This window comes from Lissotriton vulgaris, chromosome 9 (assembly GCF_964263255.1).
Source record: "Lissotriton vulgaris chromosome 9, aLisVul1.2, whole genome shotgun sequence".
NCBI lineage: Eukaryota > Metazoa > Chordata > Amphibia > Caudata > Salamandridae > Lissotriton > Lissotriton vulgaris.
The window spans coordinates 987,790,148-987,811,900 of record NC_141697.1 but is presented as its reverse complement, the minus strand read 5'-3'; the positions used below and the strand labels follow the sequence as shown (position 1 = coordinate 987,811,900).

The window sequence follows — 21,753 nt, the reverse complement described above, 5'->3', positions numbered from 1 at the left end:
GAAGCCCCCCAAACAGGCCCCCGAAAACGCTACATTGAGCAAAATGTCAGAAATAGCAAAAAAAAATCGGCCTGGATTTTGTCCCAACCACTTTTATCCGGTATTAGAGCTTCCCAGCAATGGCCCCAGAGCCGTCAACCCAGGAGAAAACGAGTAGAAGACCCCCAAACAGCCAAAGAGCAAAAGTACAAAAATGGGGACTTAGTCATTTTTTTCCAAATTTGCCAAATCACTCCGCGCGCGCTCTGCAGCTAGGCCCTAACTCCCCTCTGCCACCATGGATTTGCTTCAAACCTCTTGCAAAGTAAAGTATATATAGCCAGCAGTGCGCCCAGACCCCGAAACTCACCCACAAACACCAGGAAGCCCCCCAAACAGGCCCCCGAAAACGCTACATTGAGCAAAATGTCAGAAATATCAAAAAAAAAATCGGCCTGGATTTTGTCCCAACCACTTCTACCCGGTATTAGACCTTCCCAGGAATGCCCCAAGACCCGCCAACCCACCCGCCAAGAAGCATAACACCCCCAAACAGGCCAAAAGCAAAATCTCATACTTGCAATATTTCTCGGCCTTCGGTCAAAACGCGCTGCGTAGCTAGGCCATAAGTCGGGGTTGCCACCACGGATTTCCTGAAAAGCAAATGCAATCAAGATTAGAGTGTCCCAGCAGTGCTCCCAGACCCCAAAACTCACCCACAAACACCAGGAAGCCCCCCAAACAGGCCCCCGAAAACGCTACATTGAGCAAAATGTCAGAAATAGCAACAAAAAAAATCGGCCTGGATTTTGTCCCAACCACTTTTATCCGGTATTAGAGCTTCCCAGCAATGGCCCCAGAGCCGTCAACCCAGGAGAAAACGAGTAGAAGACCCCCAAACAGCCAAAGAGCAAAAGTACAAAAATGGGGACTTTGTCATTTTTTTCCAAATTTGCCAAATCACTCCGCGCGGGCTCTGCAGCTAGGCCCCAACTCCCCTCTGCCACCATGGATTTGCTTCAAACCTCTTGCAAAGTAAAGTATATATAGCCAGCAGTGCGCCCAGACCCCGAAACTCACCCACAAACACCAGGAAGCCCCCCAAACAGGCCCCCGAAAATGCTACATTGAGCAAAATGTCAGAAATAGCAAAAAAAAATCGGCCTGGATTTTGTCCCAACCACTTCTACCCGGTATTAGACCTTCCCAGGAATGCCCCAAGACCCGCCAACCCACCCGCCAAGAAGCATAACACCCCCAAACAGGCCAAAAGCAAAATCTCATACTTGCAATATTTCTCGGCCTTCGGTCCAAACGCGCTGCGTAGCTAGGCCATAGGTCGGGGTTGCCACCACGGATTTCCTGAAAAGCAAATGCAATCAAGATTAGAGTGTCCCAGCAGTGCTCCCAGACCCCGAAACTCACCCACAAACACCAGGAAGCCCCCCTAAGAGCACCTCAAAGGCAAGCAAGTCAGCAAAAACACTAAAAAATGTGCGCCTCGGCTTTGATCCAAACCACTTTTATCCGGTATTAGAGCTTCCCAACAATGGTCCCAGAGCCGTCAACTCACCTGCAAAGAGGTAGAACAACACCCCCACAAGTGCTGAGTCTTTCTTCATTGGGCGTAAACCAGCCCTCTGGTTTGATGGAAATAGGAGTCTGGAGGAGGAGGATACAGGAGCATGTTCTTCTGAACTTGTGAACCTGAGGAATGCAGACTGCGGCAACTTCAAATCAATTAGCAAACCAGTGAAGACAGTTCTGCTGATGGGCTTGTTTTTGTGATTATCTGATTAAAGTTTGAAATATATTAACTGTGCACAACAAAGAAAGACAGACACACAGGAATAAAAGTGAATAAGGACGAAAAAGAAAGTTATTGATTCGTTGTCTCATTTTCAGGGCTCGGTATCACGGTCCAGGAATGAGAATAAGGCTTCGTCATCATACTCTGCGAATTCAGGCAGGGTGAGCTCAGTGTCACCTGACAGAGTAGAAATTCCCTCATCTATGTTGCTGGCCACCTCGTCTTCATCCGGCGCGCTTTCTCGTACTCTGAAATCTGGTGGTATGAGGTGCTGATTCATCTTGATCATTGTTAACCTCTCCACATTTTTGGGCAAGAGGCGGCTCCGTTTAGGAGTTACAATGCCACCAGCAGCACTGAAAACACGTTCAGAAGACACGCTTGCGAGTGGGCAAGACAAGTAGTTTAAAACCAGGTTGGTGAGCTGTGGCCACAATTCTTTTTTCCCATGCCAATACGCCAATGGGTCAGAATTAACATAGACCTCTGTTGAGTCATTCAGATAGTCCTTCACCGTCGACTCAAGGTCCTCATCCAAGGTTCCTCCACTTTGCTTAGCTGTTGCTGTGCCTCTGACCTTTTGAGAACCAAACCCAAGCAGAGCTAGCCAATCCTCTTCAGCCTCCAATGTTTCTGTTGTGTATGGTGCAGATGATCCGGTTGCCGGTGTCTTTAACGGCTGAGAGGTCACTTGTGCCACAGCCACAGGTGCAGAAGTGGATTGTTTTGACTGGGGATGGCCTGCTGATGTACTGCCATTTCCTTCAATTTTCTGCCGTTCTCTTTCAAACCTCTTGGCTGACAAGGCTAGCCAACGTTTGTACTTTGGAACATGTTCATCATCATAAGGAAAGAATGCTTGGCCTGCCAGCGTCTTTTTGTAGCGTGGATCCAGAATAGTAGCACAAATGTAATGCTCTTCTGAGTGGATCATTTTAAGACGTTCATCACCTTGTAGGAGCTCTAATAATTTCTCAGCCAGAACAAAAGAGTCTTGGTTTTTTACATCTTTTTCAAACACAGAACACACCTCCTTCAGTTGGTGCTCCAGCATGTACAACAATGGGATAGCTTTTCCCAAATTACAGTCCTCCTTGCTGACTGCACGCGTGAAGAACTCAAAAGGACGAAGCATGCGTGTCAGGCTTTGAACTATGTTCCATTGCGCCGCACCCATCCTCAGGTCCTCCTGAGCTGTACCCTCTGTTAAGAAATATTGATCGAGTACCGTATACTGCTCATACAGACGCTCAAGCATGTAGAAGGTTGAGTTCCAACGTGTTACCACCTCCTGGATGAGTGCTTTCACTGGCATTTGACGTTGATATAGCAGGCTCCTCAGATGCTTCCGGGCCTTAAAAGAATGGCTGAAATGGTTGCACATTTTTCGGCAGGTGTCCAATACTCTGTACGCTGCACTGCCTTTATTACCCAAGAATTTTTGGACAACCAGGTTTATACAGTGCGCCAAACACGGCACTCTGAAATAGTCACCCAGCTTCATGGCCTTAACTATATTGGCGCCATTGTCTGTGGAAACATAACCAACCTGGCGTTTTTTTGGGGACAGCCAGTTAAGGACCTTTGTGTTAAAGACATCCAAAATGTTTTCTGCTGTGTGACGTTTCTCCAAACCAAACATGGCTAGTGTTGCATGTTTCCGAGCAGCTTTAAAAACAATGTCCGGGTCAACACCTGTGTTTAGCTTTGCTTTAGCCCCTGAAAAAGAGACCCAGTGTGCAGTGATGCACATGTAATCAGCGCCTGCGCCACTGGTCCACATGTCTGTTGTCAGATGTATAGTGTGAACAGCACTCTTCTGCAAAGCTGCCCCAATCACCTCCAGAACATCTTCATGTAGTGCTGGAACCGCAACTCGGGCAAAATAGAACCGGCTAGGAACCTTCCATTTAGGGCAGAGCGCTGCCACTAATTCTAGAAAACCAACCCCTTCTACAAAAGAAAAAGGGAGAAGGTCCAGAGCTAGCATTTTAGCCAGCTTAGTGTTATACAGACGCGGCAGTGGGTGGTTGCGTTCATATTGCGCTTCTGTAAACAACATCTTTTTAATGTTGCCCTGGACCAAGGATTTACGGGATGATGATGATATCTTCGACCCAGTTACGCTCGCTGATGAACTTTTCCGCCTTGATGTCTCACTCTCTCCCACACTCTTAGTGTGGCTCACATGGGGTGTGCTGCTGACAGGGGTACTGGGTGTAAGTGAAGTGTTTGAATCGTCTTCTTCCTCCTCGTCATCATCAGATGAAAAATCAACGTTTTCATTACGTGCAATTCGGGCTTCCTTGACCGCCTCTAGGTGCGCAAACCATTGGACAGGGTGCGCTCTCCTAAGATGACCTCTCTGGCCTCCGGTACCATAGTTGGTATCAAACTTACCACGACTAACTCGAAACTTACACATACTACAAATGGCTATGTTTTCCATTCTTGGGCAAACACTAAAGAAGTCCCAAACTGGAGACTTGAAATGTCTTTGGGGGCCGGAGGAGGCGGCGATACTGGTGGTGGTGGTCCTGCTGCTAATGCCAGATGAAGTGGAGGATGTGGATTGCCGAACTTCAGTACGTTTTGTACTTTCACCACCACTAATTGAGGTCGAGGTGGATGGAAGTCCCTTCTTGCGAGGAAGAAATATGGAAGCGGTAGGTGTTGGTGTACTAGTTAACTCCAAATCCAATGATTGTTGTGTTTCCATTGACTCCTCGTCGACATCATCATCACGCTCAGCAGCTTCTCGGGATAGGGTCAAAATGTCTCTTTGCTGCATGCCCGCTGGGGCTGCAGTGACCTTTGTGATGACTGGCTCGTCGTCGTGAGAGGCTTCATCAGCAGCAGTATGCGTCACTTCTTGTTGAGCCTCATCACACTCCATAGGTATGAGTTTTTCGACGACCTTCCTTTTACGCTTAGGTATCTTTGTCAGATCATGGTGTGCCTCACTCTCAGGCTGCCGTGGTGGTACCCATTCATCATCCAGATCATCAGTAGGAGGTGAGCTTGAAGAAGATGTAGACACCATCCTTGATCTTTTCCTTGCTAGGGATGTGGAAGACAATGAATGATCAGGAGTGGCTTCCTCAAATGATACCTCGGCTTGAATGTCGATTTCCTGATTTGCCCCTACTTCGGGAGGAACAACTATTGTGGGCACTTGTGCCCCTCCATGCACCTCTGCTTGCGCATCTCCTTGCGCTGCCTCTCCTTCCACATGTACTTGGACATGGTGTTGTTGTTGCGGCTGTGGTTGTTCAACACTTGTCAGATGACTTACAACAAGCTGTGTTGATTCAGGGACATTGCTGCTACTTTCTTGCGATGAGCCAACATCACTGGTCGATGGTGATTGGAGAAGTACACTGACTGCCTCTGAAGCACTCAAGGGCTTTGACTTAAGTTGGCGTGGTGGTGGAGGCACTGAACCCAATGGAGCGGGGGTGCTGCTCCCAGCTTGGTCCCCAGCAGATCCTGCTTCTGCAGGCGTACTTTTATTTTTGCTCCCGCAAAAAACGTGGCGGCTGGCACACCAGCCCCCTTGGTAACTTGCTTCTTCTGCTCCTTACTAGCAACTTTCTTGCTAGAGGAGCTACGGAGACCTTTTTTTGGGGCCATCTTCTTCAGAGCAGGTCAGACAGCAGGCCGCAGTTGCACGAATTGTAGAGTTGTCTGAGGCCAGACATGACGTCGCGTGACGTTATGCTGCACACACACACCGCTGCAGGACTTCTTCCTGGTACTGGTGGTTCTCTTGAGTCTTGTGCACCTAAAAACAATGGAAGACAGAGGAACATCAGTTCAAAATGGCCACTTGCCTCCCAGCACATGGCCAGGCCCTGCAGCAGCACTCAAAATGGCCCCCAGCCACATGGCCTGTCCCTCCCCATGAACACCCCCAAAAATCGAAAAACACTGCAAAATCAGCACAATCCCATTCCATCCATGCCCTCCATGATGTTTAAGTTCAAGACACCCCACAGAAAGACTAGGCCATGCAAGACTCAATACCCCTGGTGAAAAGGCCACAAGTACAGCCCCAAAAAACGAAAATCACTGAAAAATCACCACAATCCCATTCCATCCATGCCCTCCATGATGTTTAAGTTCAAGACAACCCACAGAAAGACTAGGCCCATGCTAGACACAAATACCCCTGGTGAAAAGGCCAAAAGTACAGCCCCCAAAAACGAAAATCACTGAAAAATCAGCACAATCCCATTCCATCCATGCCCTCCATGATGTTTAAATTCAAGACACCCCACAGAAAGACTAGGCCCATGCAAGACTCACTACCCCTGGGCATAAAGGTTGAAAAGTAGGCAAAATGGTTGCAGGCCTAACAACAATGCCTACATTCAAAATGGCCACTTACCTCCCAGCACATGGCCAGGGCCTGTATCAGCACTCAAAATGGCCCCCAGCCACATGGCCTGTCCCTCCCCATGAACACCCCCAAAAATCGAAAAACACTGCAAAATCAGCACAATCCCATTCCATCCATGCCCTCCATGATGTTTAAGTTCAAGACACCCCACAGAAAGACTAGGCCCATGCAAGACTCAATACCCCTGGTGAAAAGGCCACAAGTACAGCCCCAAAAAACGAACATCACTGAAAAATCAGCACAATCCCATTCCATCCATGCCCTCCATGATGTTTAAGTTCAAGACACCCCACAGAAAGACTAGGCCCATGCTAGACACAAATACCCCTGGTGAAAAGGCCATAAGTACAGCCCCTAAAAACGAAAATCACTGAAAAATCAGCACAATCCCATTCCATCCATGCCCTCCATGATGTTTAAATTCAAGACACCCCACAGAAAGACTAGGCCCATGCAAGACTCACTACCCCTGGGCATAAAGGTTGATAAGTAGGCAAAATGGTTGCAGGCCTAACAACAATGCCTACATTCAAAATGGCCACTTGCCTCCCAGCACATGGCCAGGGCCTGTATCAGCACTCAAAATGGCCCCCAGCCACATGGCCTGTCCCTCCCCATGAACACTCCCAAAAATCAAAAAATACTGCAAAATCAGCACAATCCCATTCCATCCATGCCCTCCATGATGTTTAAGTTCAAGACACCCCACAGAAAGACTAGGCCCATGCAAGACTCAATACCCCTGGTGAAAAGGCCACAAGTACAGCCCCAAAAAACGAAAATCACTGAAAAATCGGCACAATCCCATTCCATCCATGCCCTCCATGATGTTTAAGTTCAAGACACCCCACAGAAAGACTAGGCCCATGCTAGACACAAATACCCCTGGTGAAAAGGCCACAAGTACAGCCCCCAAAAACGAAAATCACTGAAAAATCAGCACAATCCCATTCCATCCATGCCCTCCATGATGTTTAAATTCAAGACACCCCACAGAAAGACTAGGCCCATGCAAGACTCACTACCCCTGGGCATAAAGGTTGAAAAGTAGGCAAAATGGTTGCAGGCCTAACAACAATGCCTACATTCAAAATGGCCACTTGCCTCCCAGCACATGGCCAGGGCCTGTATCAGCACTCAAAATGGCCCCCAGCCACATGGCCTGTCCCTCCCCATGAACACCCCCAAAAATCGAAAAACACTGCAAAATCAGCACAATCCCATTCCATCCATGCCCTCCATGATGTTTAAGTTCAAGACACCCCACAGAAAGACTAGGCCCATGCAAGACTCAATACCCCTGGTGAAAAGGCAACAAGTACAGCCCCAAAAAACGAAAATCACTGAAAAATCAGCACAATCCCATTCCATCCAAGCCCTCCATGATGTTTAAGTTCAAGACACCCCACAGAAAGACTAGGCCCATGCTAGACACAAATACCCCTGGTGAAAAGGCCACAAGTACAGCCCCCAAAAACGAAAATCACTGAAAAATCAGCACAATCCCATTCCATCCATGCCCTCCATGATGTTTAAATTCAAGACACCCCACAGAAAGACCAGGCCCATGCAAGACTCACTACCCCTGGGCATAAAGGTTGAAAAGTAGGCAAAATGGTTGCAGGCCTGACAACAATGCCTACATTCAAAATGGCCACTCGCCTCCCAGCACATGGCCAGGGCCTGTATCAGCACTCAAAATGGCCCCCAGCCACATGGCCTGTCCCTCCCCATGAACACCCCCAAAAATCAAAAAACACTGAAAAATCAGCACAATCCCATTCCATCCTTGCCCTCCATGATGTTTAAGTTCAAGACACCCCACAAAAAGACTAGGCCCATGCTAGACTCAAATACCCCTGGTGAAAAGGCCACAAGTACAGCCACAAAAAACGAAAATCACTGAAAAATCAGCACAATCCCATTCCATCCATGCCCTCCATGATGTTTAAATTCAAGACACCCCACAGAAAGACTAGGCCCATGCAAGACTCACTACCCCTGGGCATAAAGGTTGAAAAGTAGGTAAAATGGTTGCAGGCCTAACAACAATGCCTACATTCAAAATGGCCACTTGCCTCCCAGCACATGGCCAGGGCCTGTATCAGCACTCAAAATGGCCCCCAGCCACATGGCCTGTCCCTCCCCATGAACACCCCCAAAAATCGAAAAACACTGCAAAATCAGCACAATCCCATTCCATCCATGCCCTCCATGATGTGTAAGTTCAAGACACCCCACAGAAAGACTAGGCCCATGCAAGACTCAATACCCCTGGTGAAAAGGCCACAAGTACAGCCCCAAAAAACGAAAATCACTGAAAAATCAGCACAATCCCAATCCATCCATGCCCTCCATGATGTTTAAGTTCAAGACAACCCACAGAAAGACTCAGTCCACCCACCACTGAGTACCCCTGGGCGAAAGTCCCCAAAACAGCCCAAAAATCGAAAATTCCAAAATTGTAGTTGCAGCAACTGTAATGCCCCAAACAAACTTACTTGTAAAATTTCCAATCCAACAGTGATCCAAAGAAAGTCAAAAAGGCCTCAAATCCAAATATCCAGCAGCATCCACAAAAAGTAATCCTTCCAGCTCCAGATCCAAATGAAAAGTGACCAGGAGATGGACAAAGCACTGGGAGGAGCCTGCTGGACAGGAACAGGAAGTTGAAGACTGTGGGGCACTTCCTTCCTCCCACCCCCCTCCCCCCTCCCCAAAATGGACTCCTCGCTAAAAAAGTGCAGGCAAATGTCAACCTAAGGAGTTATTCAGATAAAAATCATCATTTCAAGAAGGTTTATGCTGCTTGCTGGTGGATTTCTTGTGCAGAATTGCAAATTTTATATTTTCGCTTGTGCGAGATTGTTGCTGCTCGCCGCATCTCAAATCTCGCAATTGCGAAGTACCGCGAGACGTGATCTCGCCGTACTCGCGTTGACAAACTCTCGCTGTGCAAGTTGGCAAGCCGCGATGACGTAATCGCGCTCGCCAAATTCCCGCGGGATTCCGCAGCAAGATCCAAAATGGCATTTGCAAAATATCGAGAAAAACAACTCGGCAAACGATGATAAACGCCGCGCGCCGCAAAATTGTATCACCAACGCCGCGCACAGCAAAATTGTATCACCAAGATAAAAAAATCCGCTGCGTGCAAATTTGCGGATTTTGCGGGAAATTCGCAAATCTCGCGGATTGCGAATTTACCGAAAATCCGCAAAATCCGCGAGCGTAACGGATTTTCGGCCCATACTTAATGGTAAGTACAAAAATCGAGAAAATAAAATATTGATGTTAAAAATATTGTTATTAAAAATATTGGGTTGTTAATTTCTTTTTTTAAATAAAGTAAATAATACTTATAAATAAAATAAATATAGTTAAAAATATGTAATAATGTTTAAAATTAACAAGTAATACATATATAATAATAAAACATTAATTAAACATAGAAATAAAATATATAATACTAGCAGCCCGTCCCGACGTTGTCCGGGTATGAATTGCTGCCGGCGAGTAGTATATTGTTTTGTAGGATTTCGTTTTGATAGCATTTCTTATCTGTGACATGCCTGTGAAACGCTCCGATTCACAGTGCACTGCTGATGCACTTAAGAGTGGGCGTTCAGTAGTGTGTGAACTCGAGATTCCCTACTTTATTTTTCCTTGCAATATTATATAGCGCGAACTCGACAACATGGCATGAGCACAATTTACATTACAAAAGAACACATTAATTTGTGGTAGGCACGGGGAGACAAAGCGATTTGCCTGGAATCACAGGATGTTGAGCTGATGCCGAGATTCGAACGTAGTTCCCCAGCTCTAAAGTTCTCAATTCTAGAACTTGTGGCGGGAGGAGTGTCTAAAAGTGTATGTCGGTGCTGGCCATCAATGAGAGAGACCTGTGCATTTTTCAAATCGGTGGTGAAAAAATATGAGTATGTTGCTAGAGATGTGGGCAGCCGTGCCACCAATGGACTTACCGGGGGAGGGTAAACACCCATTATTACGCAACTTTCTTTCCGCATACCATCACTCCGCATACTTTCATTAGGAAAGTACCATGACTACGCAATGCCATTATAACGCATGGCATTACATTTTATATGCTTTTACCACACATACATTTACAAAGAAATTCGTTGTAAATGCATGAATTGTAAAAGCATGTTTTTTTTTAATGTTTGGATAAGGTAGGTATGGGTATAGGGGTATATGTTTTGGAGTACTGAGGTATATGTTTTGGGGGGTTTGGGTATTTTAAGGGTTCAGATATAGTTTTGGGTTATGGGGTACAGGGGTAGTTTTAGGGTTAAGGGATAGGTATGGGTTTTGGGGTACAGGGGTATTTTTAGGGTTCAGGGCTAGGTATGGGTTTGGGTTTGGGGGTATATGGGTATTTTTAGGGTTCAGGGGTAGGTTTGGGTTTTGGGGTTCAGGGGTATTTTAAGGGTTTAGGGCTAGGTTTGGGTTTTGGGGTACAGGGGTATTTTAGGGTTCAGGCGTAGGTTTGGGTTTTGGGGTACAGGGGTATTTTTATGGTTGAGGGTTAGGTTTGGGTTTTGGGGTGCAGGGGTATTTTTAGGGTTCAGGGGTAGGTTTGGGTTTTGGGGTACAGGGGTATTTTAAGGGTTCAGGGCTAGGTTTGGGTTTTGGGGTACAGGGGTATTTTAGGGTTCAGGGGTAGGTTTGGGTTTTGGGGTACAGGGGTATTTATAGAGTTCAGGGCTAGGTTTCGGTTTTGGGGTACAGGGGTATTTTTATGGTTTAGGGATAGGTTTGGGTTTTGGGGTACAGGGTATATTTATAGGGTTAAGATGGGTTAGTGTTTAAGGGTGTTGGGGTATTTTAAGGAGTAAGAGTGGGTTATGATTATGGGGTGCGGGGTATTTAAAGTGAGCAGGGTGGACACCCGGAGCTGGAATGTACAGAACCTGGGAAGAAAAAACAATGAAATATTGGGCACAACGCTCGCTTTTTTCCCGTAATCCCGTGCCCCGCACACGCCCACGTCCCCAGCACATGCCCACAGCACATGATATGAGACATGGCATGAAGGGCGGAACGTACCACACGCCCCCAGCGTTTGTCACGCCCCCAGCACACGCCCACAGCACAACGCAGGCACGCCCACAAGGGACTACTTTGCTGGCCCGTTTCTTTTACCTTTTAAATGTATATGGTGGGCGTTTGCATAGCCTATGTCCTTCTGCTGCAACTGCCCTTTCCAACACTGTATTGGGTGTTGTGATTGGTGCTGTGGTTCCTGAGATTACCCGCCTCAAATGTTTGGGCTCTCTCTTTATTATATTAGTATAGATATATACTTAATAATCAGTTTGAATAATTATTTTAATAACTTATACGTTATTAAAAAATATTATAAATTACAAATCCATCTACACACATAAAACAATAACATAAATAAAAACTAAATAATTATGTTTAATAAATTAAAAAAATGAAATTTACTTTCAATATTTTTAAAATTAATTATATACTACATTATCTTAAATAGTACAAAAAATATTAAATAGCTAAAGAAATAAAACTGCTATTCAAACTCCCAAAAAAACTACAGTAATGAAAATGTTGGATAGCGTAGGGCTTTAAATTACTATTCCCACTCCAAAAAGTGCAACAGTAGGGAAAGTGTTGGATAGCGTAGGGGTAAAAATTACTATTCCCACTCCAGAGAGTGCAACAGTAGGGAAAGCGTTGGATAGCGTAGGGGTAAAAATTACTATTCCAACTCTAGAGAGTGCAACAGTAGGGAAAGCGTTGGATAGCGTAGGGGTAAAAATTACTATTCCAACACCAGAGAGTGCAACAGTAGAGAAAGCGTTGGATAGCGTAGGTATAAAAATTACTATTCCAACTCCAGAGAGTGCAACAGTAGGGAAAGCATTGGATAGCGTAGGGGTAAAAATTACTATTCTAACTCCAGAGAGTGGAACAGTAGGGAAAGTGTTGGATAGCATAGAAGTTAAATATAACATACTTATAAATAATTTTTGTATTTATAATAATTTAATTTTTAAATAGTTCGATATTATTTACAAATACTCATTAACAATTATTAAAAAAATAATTACAATTGAATAATTAATTAACAATAAATGAATAATAAATACCAATATATATTAATAAATAGTAAATGGCAAATAGTACATATTAAACAATAAAATATTTTTCATAAAATATATTAATTATTAAAAATTGATTATGAAGTTAAAATATTGAACAATAAAATGATTTTTACAGCAAAAAATAATATTTATTAAACAATAATTGTCAATTAATAAGTATTTTTTTAATATACAAATTAAAAATAGCAATACATAATATTTAATAATATTTAATTGTCAATTAATGATTAATCAACAATAGATTAATTTTCATAACCAAAAAATTATAATATACCATATTTACAAATAATAATGAATGTCCAATAAATTAATTATCAATACCCAACAATAAATGTAATATTTACTTAATTAGATTTCAATTACTTCCAACAGTATTCCCTTATAAGCACAATCCAATAATACATTTAACATAATTATCAATTAATCAATTATTAAAAGTTAATTACCAATTAATAAAAATGTATTACAATTAATAAAATGAATTATCAATTAACACATTTATTATCAATTAAAACAATTACCAATTAAAAAATGAATTACCGATTAATAATTAATTAAAAATAAAATAATTATCAATACCAATAAATAAAAATAAATCATTACTTAATTCCAATTGAATTACTTCCCACCCAATTCACCTATAAACCCACAACCCGCTACAAAACGTAAACGTAAAAATTAATTAAAATGAATTTATAATTCCTAAAAATGTATAATTAATTTACTATAATTAAATTACTTCCCAACCTATTCCCCTATAAACCCACAACCCGCTCCAGTACTAATACACAAAATTGACTTAAAAAACATTATTAACATATAAAAATAGTACACATATAATTTAAAACCAGTAGAAAACTTAACAAAAAACATACAACACATACATATTAAATACATAATAAAATACATAACAATAGTACAAATATCGATATTAGTAACATCAAGATTAGTAACATCAATATATTTGATATCGATATTACTAACTTCGATATTACTTACATTGATATAAAAAAATTAGATATTACTTACCTTAGGATCGATATTCTGTCCAACGATATTCTTGACCTCGATAATATTCTTAACCTTCGATATTACAAATTCGATATTTCTGTAGGTCGATATTTAGGATTCGCTATTTAGACTGTGCACCCATAGAAACTTTCTCTATTGTGCGACCATGAAGAAACAGACGAGTTGCGGAAGGAAACCCAGCAGGGAAACGTGCCGTCGGACTTAAAAGCCACGAGCATCTAAATACCCGGGGGTGAGCACTGAACATTCATACGTCTGCAAGTGATTAAATCAGCCACTTTCCTAGAACAAGGATTGTGCAAAACTTCAGACCCACGAAAAGGGTGACTGGGCGATACACACAGATGCATACGAGATATCGCATTATAAGGCTAATCCCAGATTTTAACAGAGGGAACTAGATCAAGGTGACAACCAGTCCCCGATGAACAAGCACTTTAGGAGTGTAACAGTTACCTCGGAAGTTCATAACGAGTGAATACTAGAAAAAGGACTCTCACCTATGTGCAAGTGCATAGGTGATGCTGACAATAAGAAGTTAATTTGTAATGTCCTGAAGAAGGTGGTTGTAATCTCTCAATACCACCGAAACGCGTCGAGGCTCCGATACAAGGTAAATTTGGAGTGGTCAACATCAGTGAGGGTATTGGGAATTGAACCCATCTCAATGTTGTACCAAAGAAATCTAGATTAACAGCTATAAGACAGATTTGATTGTCTTTGTTTGCTCTTCTCCTATGTAGTTGTATGAATTCTTAAGTCTTTTTTATAAAGGTTTTTTTATATTGTGTGTATTTATTGAACATTCAGTGGAATGTTTTTTAACCTTGCAATAAACAGTCTGTTTTTTATTTAATTTTTTGTGGTATATATTTTTCCTTTGCAAATGTTTCACTATTGATTGAGGCTGTTTCAAATATTGAATGGGTGAATAATGTGAATGTGGATTGTGTTTTATTGTATACAAATAACCCTAAGGGAAAAATTCTGTTTTTACATACAGTAACCTGGTGCTCCATTCCCTTTCGGTTGAAAGAGAGCCCCTCTCATTTGTTTGAGACACCCATAGAAACACCTTCCTGGAACGGAGCAATGCAACACAGTGATTTGTGCTGCGTTGTGTTGCATTACTCAAGATTTATGAAGCCATTCAGGGCCATGCAAGGTGGCCTTGCGTGTCTTCATCAATCTAATTTTTCAATTGCGTTGCTCTTGCACAACTTTGCGTAGCGCAAGAGCGACAGAAGGGGGCTCGTATGCCCCAAATCTTTTGGCCAGGGTGGCCCCAAAGTATTAAGATCAGTCTGTAATCACTATATTGCACTCAAATAATTTAAGGTAGTCATTCCAAGATTGTACTGGGAAAATGGAGAGAAATTAAGAGAATCTCAGTCTTAAAAACAATATTGCTTCCGTTACGGGGCAGCATGGGTGGAATTTCCTTAAACCATAACTTTGTTAGAGTACTTATATTTCATAGGGCAATATAGCATTCTAGTGGGTTGAAGAAATGTACTTGCAATGTTCTTTTGTCTAAGATGAAAACTACCAAGAGATCTTTCCTTTGTGAGTTCCACACCTTTCTTTTCTAACACTTGAAGTTATGCCGACTAATATTGTACACAATGGCCCCATTTTGAAAGATCAAAGGCTTGGCAATGTATAGTTTTTTTTCTGAAATGGGATCAATTCATAAAATGATTTTAATGACTTTAGTACCAGATTAACTAGTACACCTACCCGAAAAAGCTATACAAAGATCCACCAAGGCCATTTCTGTAACAGCTCTCATTTGACCTGAAAACAATATTTTTAGACCATTAAACAAGACTAGTTATGGTCAATCGTTAGACGCTTTCCCTCCTTGTATGAATCCGCTATACTAGATGCAGAGGACTCACCTATGCATAACAGTTGCACCAAAGCTCTTATGCAAGAGTGCTGAACAAACTTTCAGAAGGGCCGGATCATGTCATGTACATTGAATTGATCTAAATTAAGCATATATGCATGGTTGGCATGGACCCAGTCCTCCTGGACCTATGCTTAACACCTCTGAACTAGAAAGCAGTATCGGCAGACCCACTTCTGTAACCCTCCCCTAATCTTCAAGTCTCCGCCATCTACCCACTTCTTCCTAATCCCTCCCTCAGCCATTCTGAATATTCTTCTGCTCCATATTGAATTTGCAATTGCACAATGTTTTTATACTTCAACTCTAAGGCCCTTTTTACCATTATTATTGTTAAGTTAATGTCTAAATCCCATTTCCTGGGCAAATTAGAGTTTATCATGTGAAGTAAATGCTACAACCTGTTTTGCTCACATTGACATGAAGGCCTAAATGTGCCATGAGAACTGGTGTAATTTTAAGGTCATGCTAACACCTTGCTCTATGTTTCTAGTATGTAGGTGTGCAGTTTATTAGCGCTGTGAAGCCTATCCTGAAGGAGAGATGGACATCTGAGGTTCATGAGGCCTGGGAGGTAAGCGGAGTAGGAGTTCAGGAGTTGCTGCTGCTTTCTCTAGGGGGAATCTCTTGCTTTCTTTTACCTGATAATCTTTCTAATTATCTTCTTCCTCACTCCTTTATCTCACTCCTGTTCTCACATGTCTTTTTCCATCGTATCCCTTCTTTTGCTCTCTTTCTCCTTTCTTTCCTATTCACCTCCCTCACTGTCTGAACCTCCTAGTACCCCTTTAAATACTTTCTTCTCTCACTGCATTTCTCCCATTCTTCTTTTCTTATTCTCTCTCCATATTTCAATCCATCACTATCTCAATTTTCCACATTCATCCCCTTTACATATTTCTGCTCATCCCTCTCAGTCTATCTCTCCTCTGGTGCTGCTTCTCGCTTGGTATAATTTCCTGCCACTCTCTTTTCTTTACAAACCTCTGCAAGTCTTACTTTCTCTCATTCTCTTTCATTTGATGTGACCATGTCTCTTTCTTCCCTTGCCCTTGTCTTACACTATTTTCCCTATTTTCTTCCTCTTTTACTCTGTTCCATATTCTACTCCATTTTGCCCACTCTTCGCTACCCCATCCTTTTTTGCTGTCTTCCTCCATTCTTTTCCCTTCAATCTACCTCTCCATCCTTTATATCTCACTTTATTCCTACCTCTTCCTTCCTCTCACCCCTCTCTCATATTACATTGTCCTACCTCCCCAACCATCCCTCCATTCCACCTTCATTCTCTCCTACTCTCTGTCTTTCCCCCTTTTATATGTCCTCCCCCTCCACCAATTCTTTAATGCACCTCTCTTTCTTCCTATCAATTTTTCCTCAATCACCTTCACATTCACTACTGTCAGATTTGCAATATCCCTTTGATCCCTGTCTTGTCGTGACCCTTATTGCCTCTTTTAGAGTCTGTTCCGGTACCTCACGGCAGTGATGAAGTGGGGATACAATGAAGAGGAGCGGACAAGTGGTGTTAACCAAACAACTTATTCACAGAAGTCTGGATCTCCTGTTGCCAACACTGCTCAGAACAGCATCTGACTTTGTCTCTTAGAAAATGAGAATTTGCACCAAAGCTCTACGCAGGACTCTTTCTACCTTTTAAGGCAAGTTTCAAACTATCTTCGCAGACGAGGGCAGGATGCCTTAGTAGCTTTGCTGCATATCATCTGCATCCCTAACCCCATGAAGACACAAATGGGAAATCCTGGACTTCATGGATTGAAGACATATGAATTCTTAATGTCCTCTATCTACTGCAATGGGAAAAGATAAGGCACAGTGACTCCTGTCTATACTTCCACAGAATCCAGAATCGTAGCCATATGTACAGACTGGAGTTAGTCTACAAGATGTCAGTTTCCTGGTTCATGGTAACTCTTCCCATACTTTGCTTGGTCAACTCATACACGATCCAGTTGTACAACTGTTCAATTTTCTAATGTCTGTATACTGGCCCAAGGACTCAACATCAGTTTTAAGCTAGGCTATTCAGTAACGCACGGTCATACTGTAAGATAGCATGTCTTCGTCCTTCAGCTTCATGGAATCTGATACTGAAGGACTCAGGGAAGACAACATCTCACTTGAATGAGTAAACCATTCCGGAGTTCATTTGTTTAGCACATCTCTTTGAGGAAGCAGCCATCTCTTGTAACCTGAGGACACCACCTCATCTGCAAACAGCTTGTGGGGGCAAAGAATGGAGTAAGAAGGAAGATAACATCCTTGCCTCCTGTACTTGGCAAAGGCTCTTGAATTTCTGCACATAGCCATGGGACAAAATTCCTTGTGTTCTGATGGTCCATCATGGTGTGCTGGAATGAGGTGCCCAGGGCTACTTGAAAGGAGTAAGCAGACTGGATAGCAGCATAAAGGAGTAAGCAAACTGCTTATCAGGATAAAGGCAGGGCAAAGAAACACGAGTAGCCATTCTAAAAATAATTTGAGGAAGGTGGTAGCAAAATCTCATGCTTTCTGGGATGGCTTTTCTTAACCCTATCAATCGAAGGTCAAGCAGAGAAGTGCAGGAAATAGGACCTCGACATTAGCATCGCCTACCTATTGGTACTAGCTGACATTGTGAATTATTTTGGTTCTCAATGCACTTCTTTAGCTGTGGTTTGCCTGGAGTTAAAAATTATGTCAGAACATAAGGCAATTGGAAAAATGCTTCCAGGTGTTGGTCTGTTTTGGCATTGCAGTAGAGATGGCTGACCCCATGGCACCCAAACCTTTTGGAGAAAAAGATAACTCACTCCACCTTCCTTCAAGAGGTCTTCAGATCATCTTAGCTTGGGGTAAAGACACCAATGGCAGGAAGAGCTTGTGCACAGCCTAGGAAAGTGATTCTTAACCATTTGATTTCTGTGGATTCCCTAGTTGGGATCTCTGCCTAAGCAATTTTTACAATTTGGACCTCAAAATAATACACAAAAAATACAGAACAAGTATGCATCCACTAATATACGAATTATTGTATATTTTACTTAATTTATAAACAAAAAAATGCAGGTCACAATTTTCATTTTACTGCGTAGATTGGAGCTTTACAAAATTTAATTTTATTTTTAAAAGAAAAAGCAATAGGCTAGACTCTAACATTTCACTTTGCCTTTTCTGCTCCTAAAGCACGCACTATTTTTGTCGGCAAATAACAGTGTTTTTATTGAAGCTACCAATCATCCAGGCTAGATTCACTTTTTCTGTATTTATGCTGCTCCCATGAATAAAGACAAGGATACAACTTAATTTTAGCCTAATAATTTCAAATTCCTTCGCTTTTACAGAGCATTTTAAAATGTTCAATGTGCACTTTCACTTTTCTTGTATATTTACTTTATTAATCTGCTAATATTATTTAATTCTATAAACAGTCGTAGATCCCAGGTTAAGAACTACTGGTCTACGACACAGTCTTATATTTCAGGGCACTAATTGTTTCTCAATTTCAATAATGTGCCATTTTATATAATCCACAATTGTTTAAATTGCCAAGAATAATGAAATACACAGCACTACGTGGTTTGGGGTGTAGATTTAACAACCGAAGGAGAATCTCTGAACTTCAGCAATCCAAGTGTGATGGAGAACATACATAGATCAGGTCATAGGGAACGTACATGCAACATACCTAGAGGGCACATTCTCAGTGTGGCGTGATGTAATAGTGAATAAACAGGGCACAGCTACTTGTAACAGGGCACATTCGAATACTCACAGGTCAAATTCTCACTCTGAACTCCGACATCGCACATTACCAGCAATACATAAATATGGTGGGGCTCAATGGTGCACATTTCCCCATAAATGCTGCTCCTGCCTGGTGCTGCACTTCTCTCCTGTTGATAGTGGCGTCCACGAGCAGGAAAGGGAAGGACTTCCAATCCTGCCCAGTGGAACGTGCATCCAACCAATGCTGAAGCTGCTCTCATGCTGGTTTCAGCATAAGAGCAGCTCCAGAATTGGTTGGAGCAGGTTAACTCTGCACTCATTTTGAGGCAGTCGGCCTGTCCCAGCAATCCCCCGGCTGTTTCACAGCCCTGGGATTGCTGCATCTACAGTGGGCATGTTGGGCTGGCCCTCGCAAGACAGCTGACCAATCAGAAATGCGCACTGGCATGGGCAGCCGTCATCCTGCAATCGCAGGATTCAGATCCGCCCCCTACCCTCACAATCGCATGATCCAGATCAGAGGCAAAATAAACTGGCATTACCATGACAATGTATTTATTTGTGTTTTCTGCTGTGCTCACAGCAGACGGGCAACGCTCCTCCGCCCTTTAGGAGGAACCACCTCTGCACATTACAGTCTCAAAGGGCACATCTCATTCTCACATGCTATTGAAGTAAATCAACAGGACATACGCACACTCCCCTCTCTCTTTTTCACAGGCACCTGAGTCTTAGTCTCACAGGTCATATTCTTACTGTCACAGGAACATTTGCAGTCTCACAAGTTACATTCTCAGTTTCACATATACAATAACGGACTCAGTATCACACACCAGGTTCTCAGTTTCAAAAGCCACATTCAGAGTCTCACAGGCTTAATCACCAATTTACATGACCAAAAACCGGATTATTGAGGTTTCATCCACTGTGTCAAGTGGCACATTTACTGTCCCATGAGGCACATTCACATTGTCACAGAAACTCTCTCAATCTCATATGGTACAAGCAGTCTCACAGGCAACATGCACAAGTGGCACATTTTAAGTCATTTAGGGCCATATATATGAACACCTTTTCCCATAGACACAGCATGGGTAAAACCCTTTAATACATCTGGCCCACAGAGAGGTAAACGTTTAGTCCCATAGTGTACATTCCCAATGCACAGCCCACAATTTTTATTTAGCAGCGTAATTGTTAGGGCATCCTAACATTGTGCACCACACGACAGAGCACCTTCCCAGGCTCAGTGGGCCCATTCTCAGTATCACCAGGCATCCTCTAAGACTCACAGAAGGGCATCTTTAAAGCCTCACTCTGCACATTTTACAGTCTCGCTGTTCACATTCCCTGTCTCACAGAACACATTTAGCTTTGCTGGGTATTCTTGTAGGCTGCCAGCCTTGCAACATTTCACTGGACACATTGTCAGCCTTGCAACATTTCACTGGACACATTGTCAGCCTTGTAGCATTCCACTGGACACATTGTCAGCCTTGCAACATTTCACTGGACACATTGTCAGCCTTGTAGCATTCCACTGGACACATTGTCAGCCTTGCAACATTTCACTGGACACATTGTCAGCTTGCAACATTTCACTGGACACATTGTCAGCTTGCAACATTCCACTGGACACATTGTCAGCCTTGCAACATTTCACTGGACACATTGTCAGTCTTGCAGGGTTTCACTGGGCATATTGTCAGTCATGCAGCATTTCACAGGACACACTTCCAGCTTTGCAACATTTCACTGGACACATTGTCAGCCTTGCAGCATTTCACTGGACACATTGTCAGCCTTGTAGCATTTCACTGGACACATTGCCAGTCTTGCAGGGTTTCACTGGGCATATTGTCAGTCATGCAGCATTTTACTGGCTACATTATCAATTTTGCAGCATTTAACTGGACACATTGTCAACCTTGCAGCATTTCACTGAACACATTGTCAGCCTTGCAGCATTTCACTGGACACATGGTCAGCCTTACGGCATTTCACTGGACACATTGTCAGCCTTGCAACATTTCACTGGACACATTGTCAGCCTTGTAGCATTTCACTGAACACATTGTCAGCCTTGCAGCATTTCACTGGACACATTGTCAGCCTTGTAGCATTTCACTGGACACATTGTCAGCCTTGCAGCATTTCACTGGACACATGGTCAGCCTTACGGCATTTCACTGGACACATTGTCAGCCTTGCAACATTTCACTGGACACATTGTCAGCCTTGTAGCATTTCACTGAACACATTGTCAGCCTTGCAGCATTTCACTGGACACATTGTCAGCCTTGTAGCATTTCACTGGACACATTGCCAGTCTTGCAGGGTTTCACTGGGCATATTGTCAGTCATGCAGCATTTTACTGGCTACATTATCAATTTTGCAGCATTTAACTGGACACATTGTCAGCCTTGCAGCATTTCACTGAACACATTGTCAGCCTTGCAGCATTTCACTGGACACATGGTCAGCCTTACAGCATTTCACTGGACACATTGTCAGCCTTGCAACATTTCACTGGACACATTGTCAGCCTTGTAGCATTTCACTGAACACATTGTCAGCCTTGCAGCATTTCACTGGACACATTGTCAGCCTTGTAGCATTTCACTGAACACATTGTCAGCCTTGCAGCATTTCACTGGACACATGGTCAGCCTTACGGCATTTCACTGAACACATTGTCAGCCTTGCAACATTTCACTGGACACATTGTCAGCCTTG

General features: G+C 43.0%; 1 protein-coding gene across 1 annotated transcript in view; it reads left to right on the top strand.

Annotated features, from left to right (window-relative positions):
* The window catches only part of LOC147692684 (neuroglobin-like), a 226,784-nt gene extending 208,520 nt beyond the window's left edge, over positions 1–18,264 (top strand). Inside the window, exons 6-7 of the mRNA XM_086936821.1 lie at positions 15,781–15,861; positions 16,749–18,264. Coding sequence (XP_086792947.1) covers positions 15,781–15,861; positions 16,749–16,883 — 216 coding nt within the window. The 3' untranslated portion in view covers positions 16,884–18,264. The remainder of the gene's footprint in view (positions 1–15,780; positions 15,862–16,748) is intronic.
* The last annotated feature ends 3,489 nt before the right edge of the window (positions 18,265–21,753 follow it).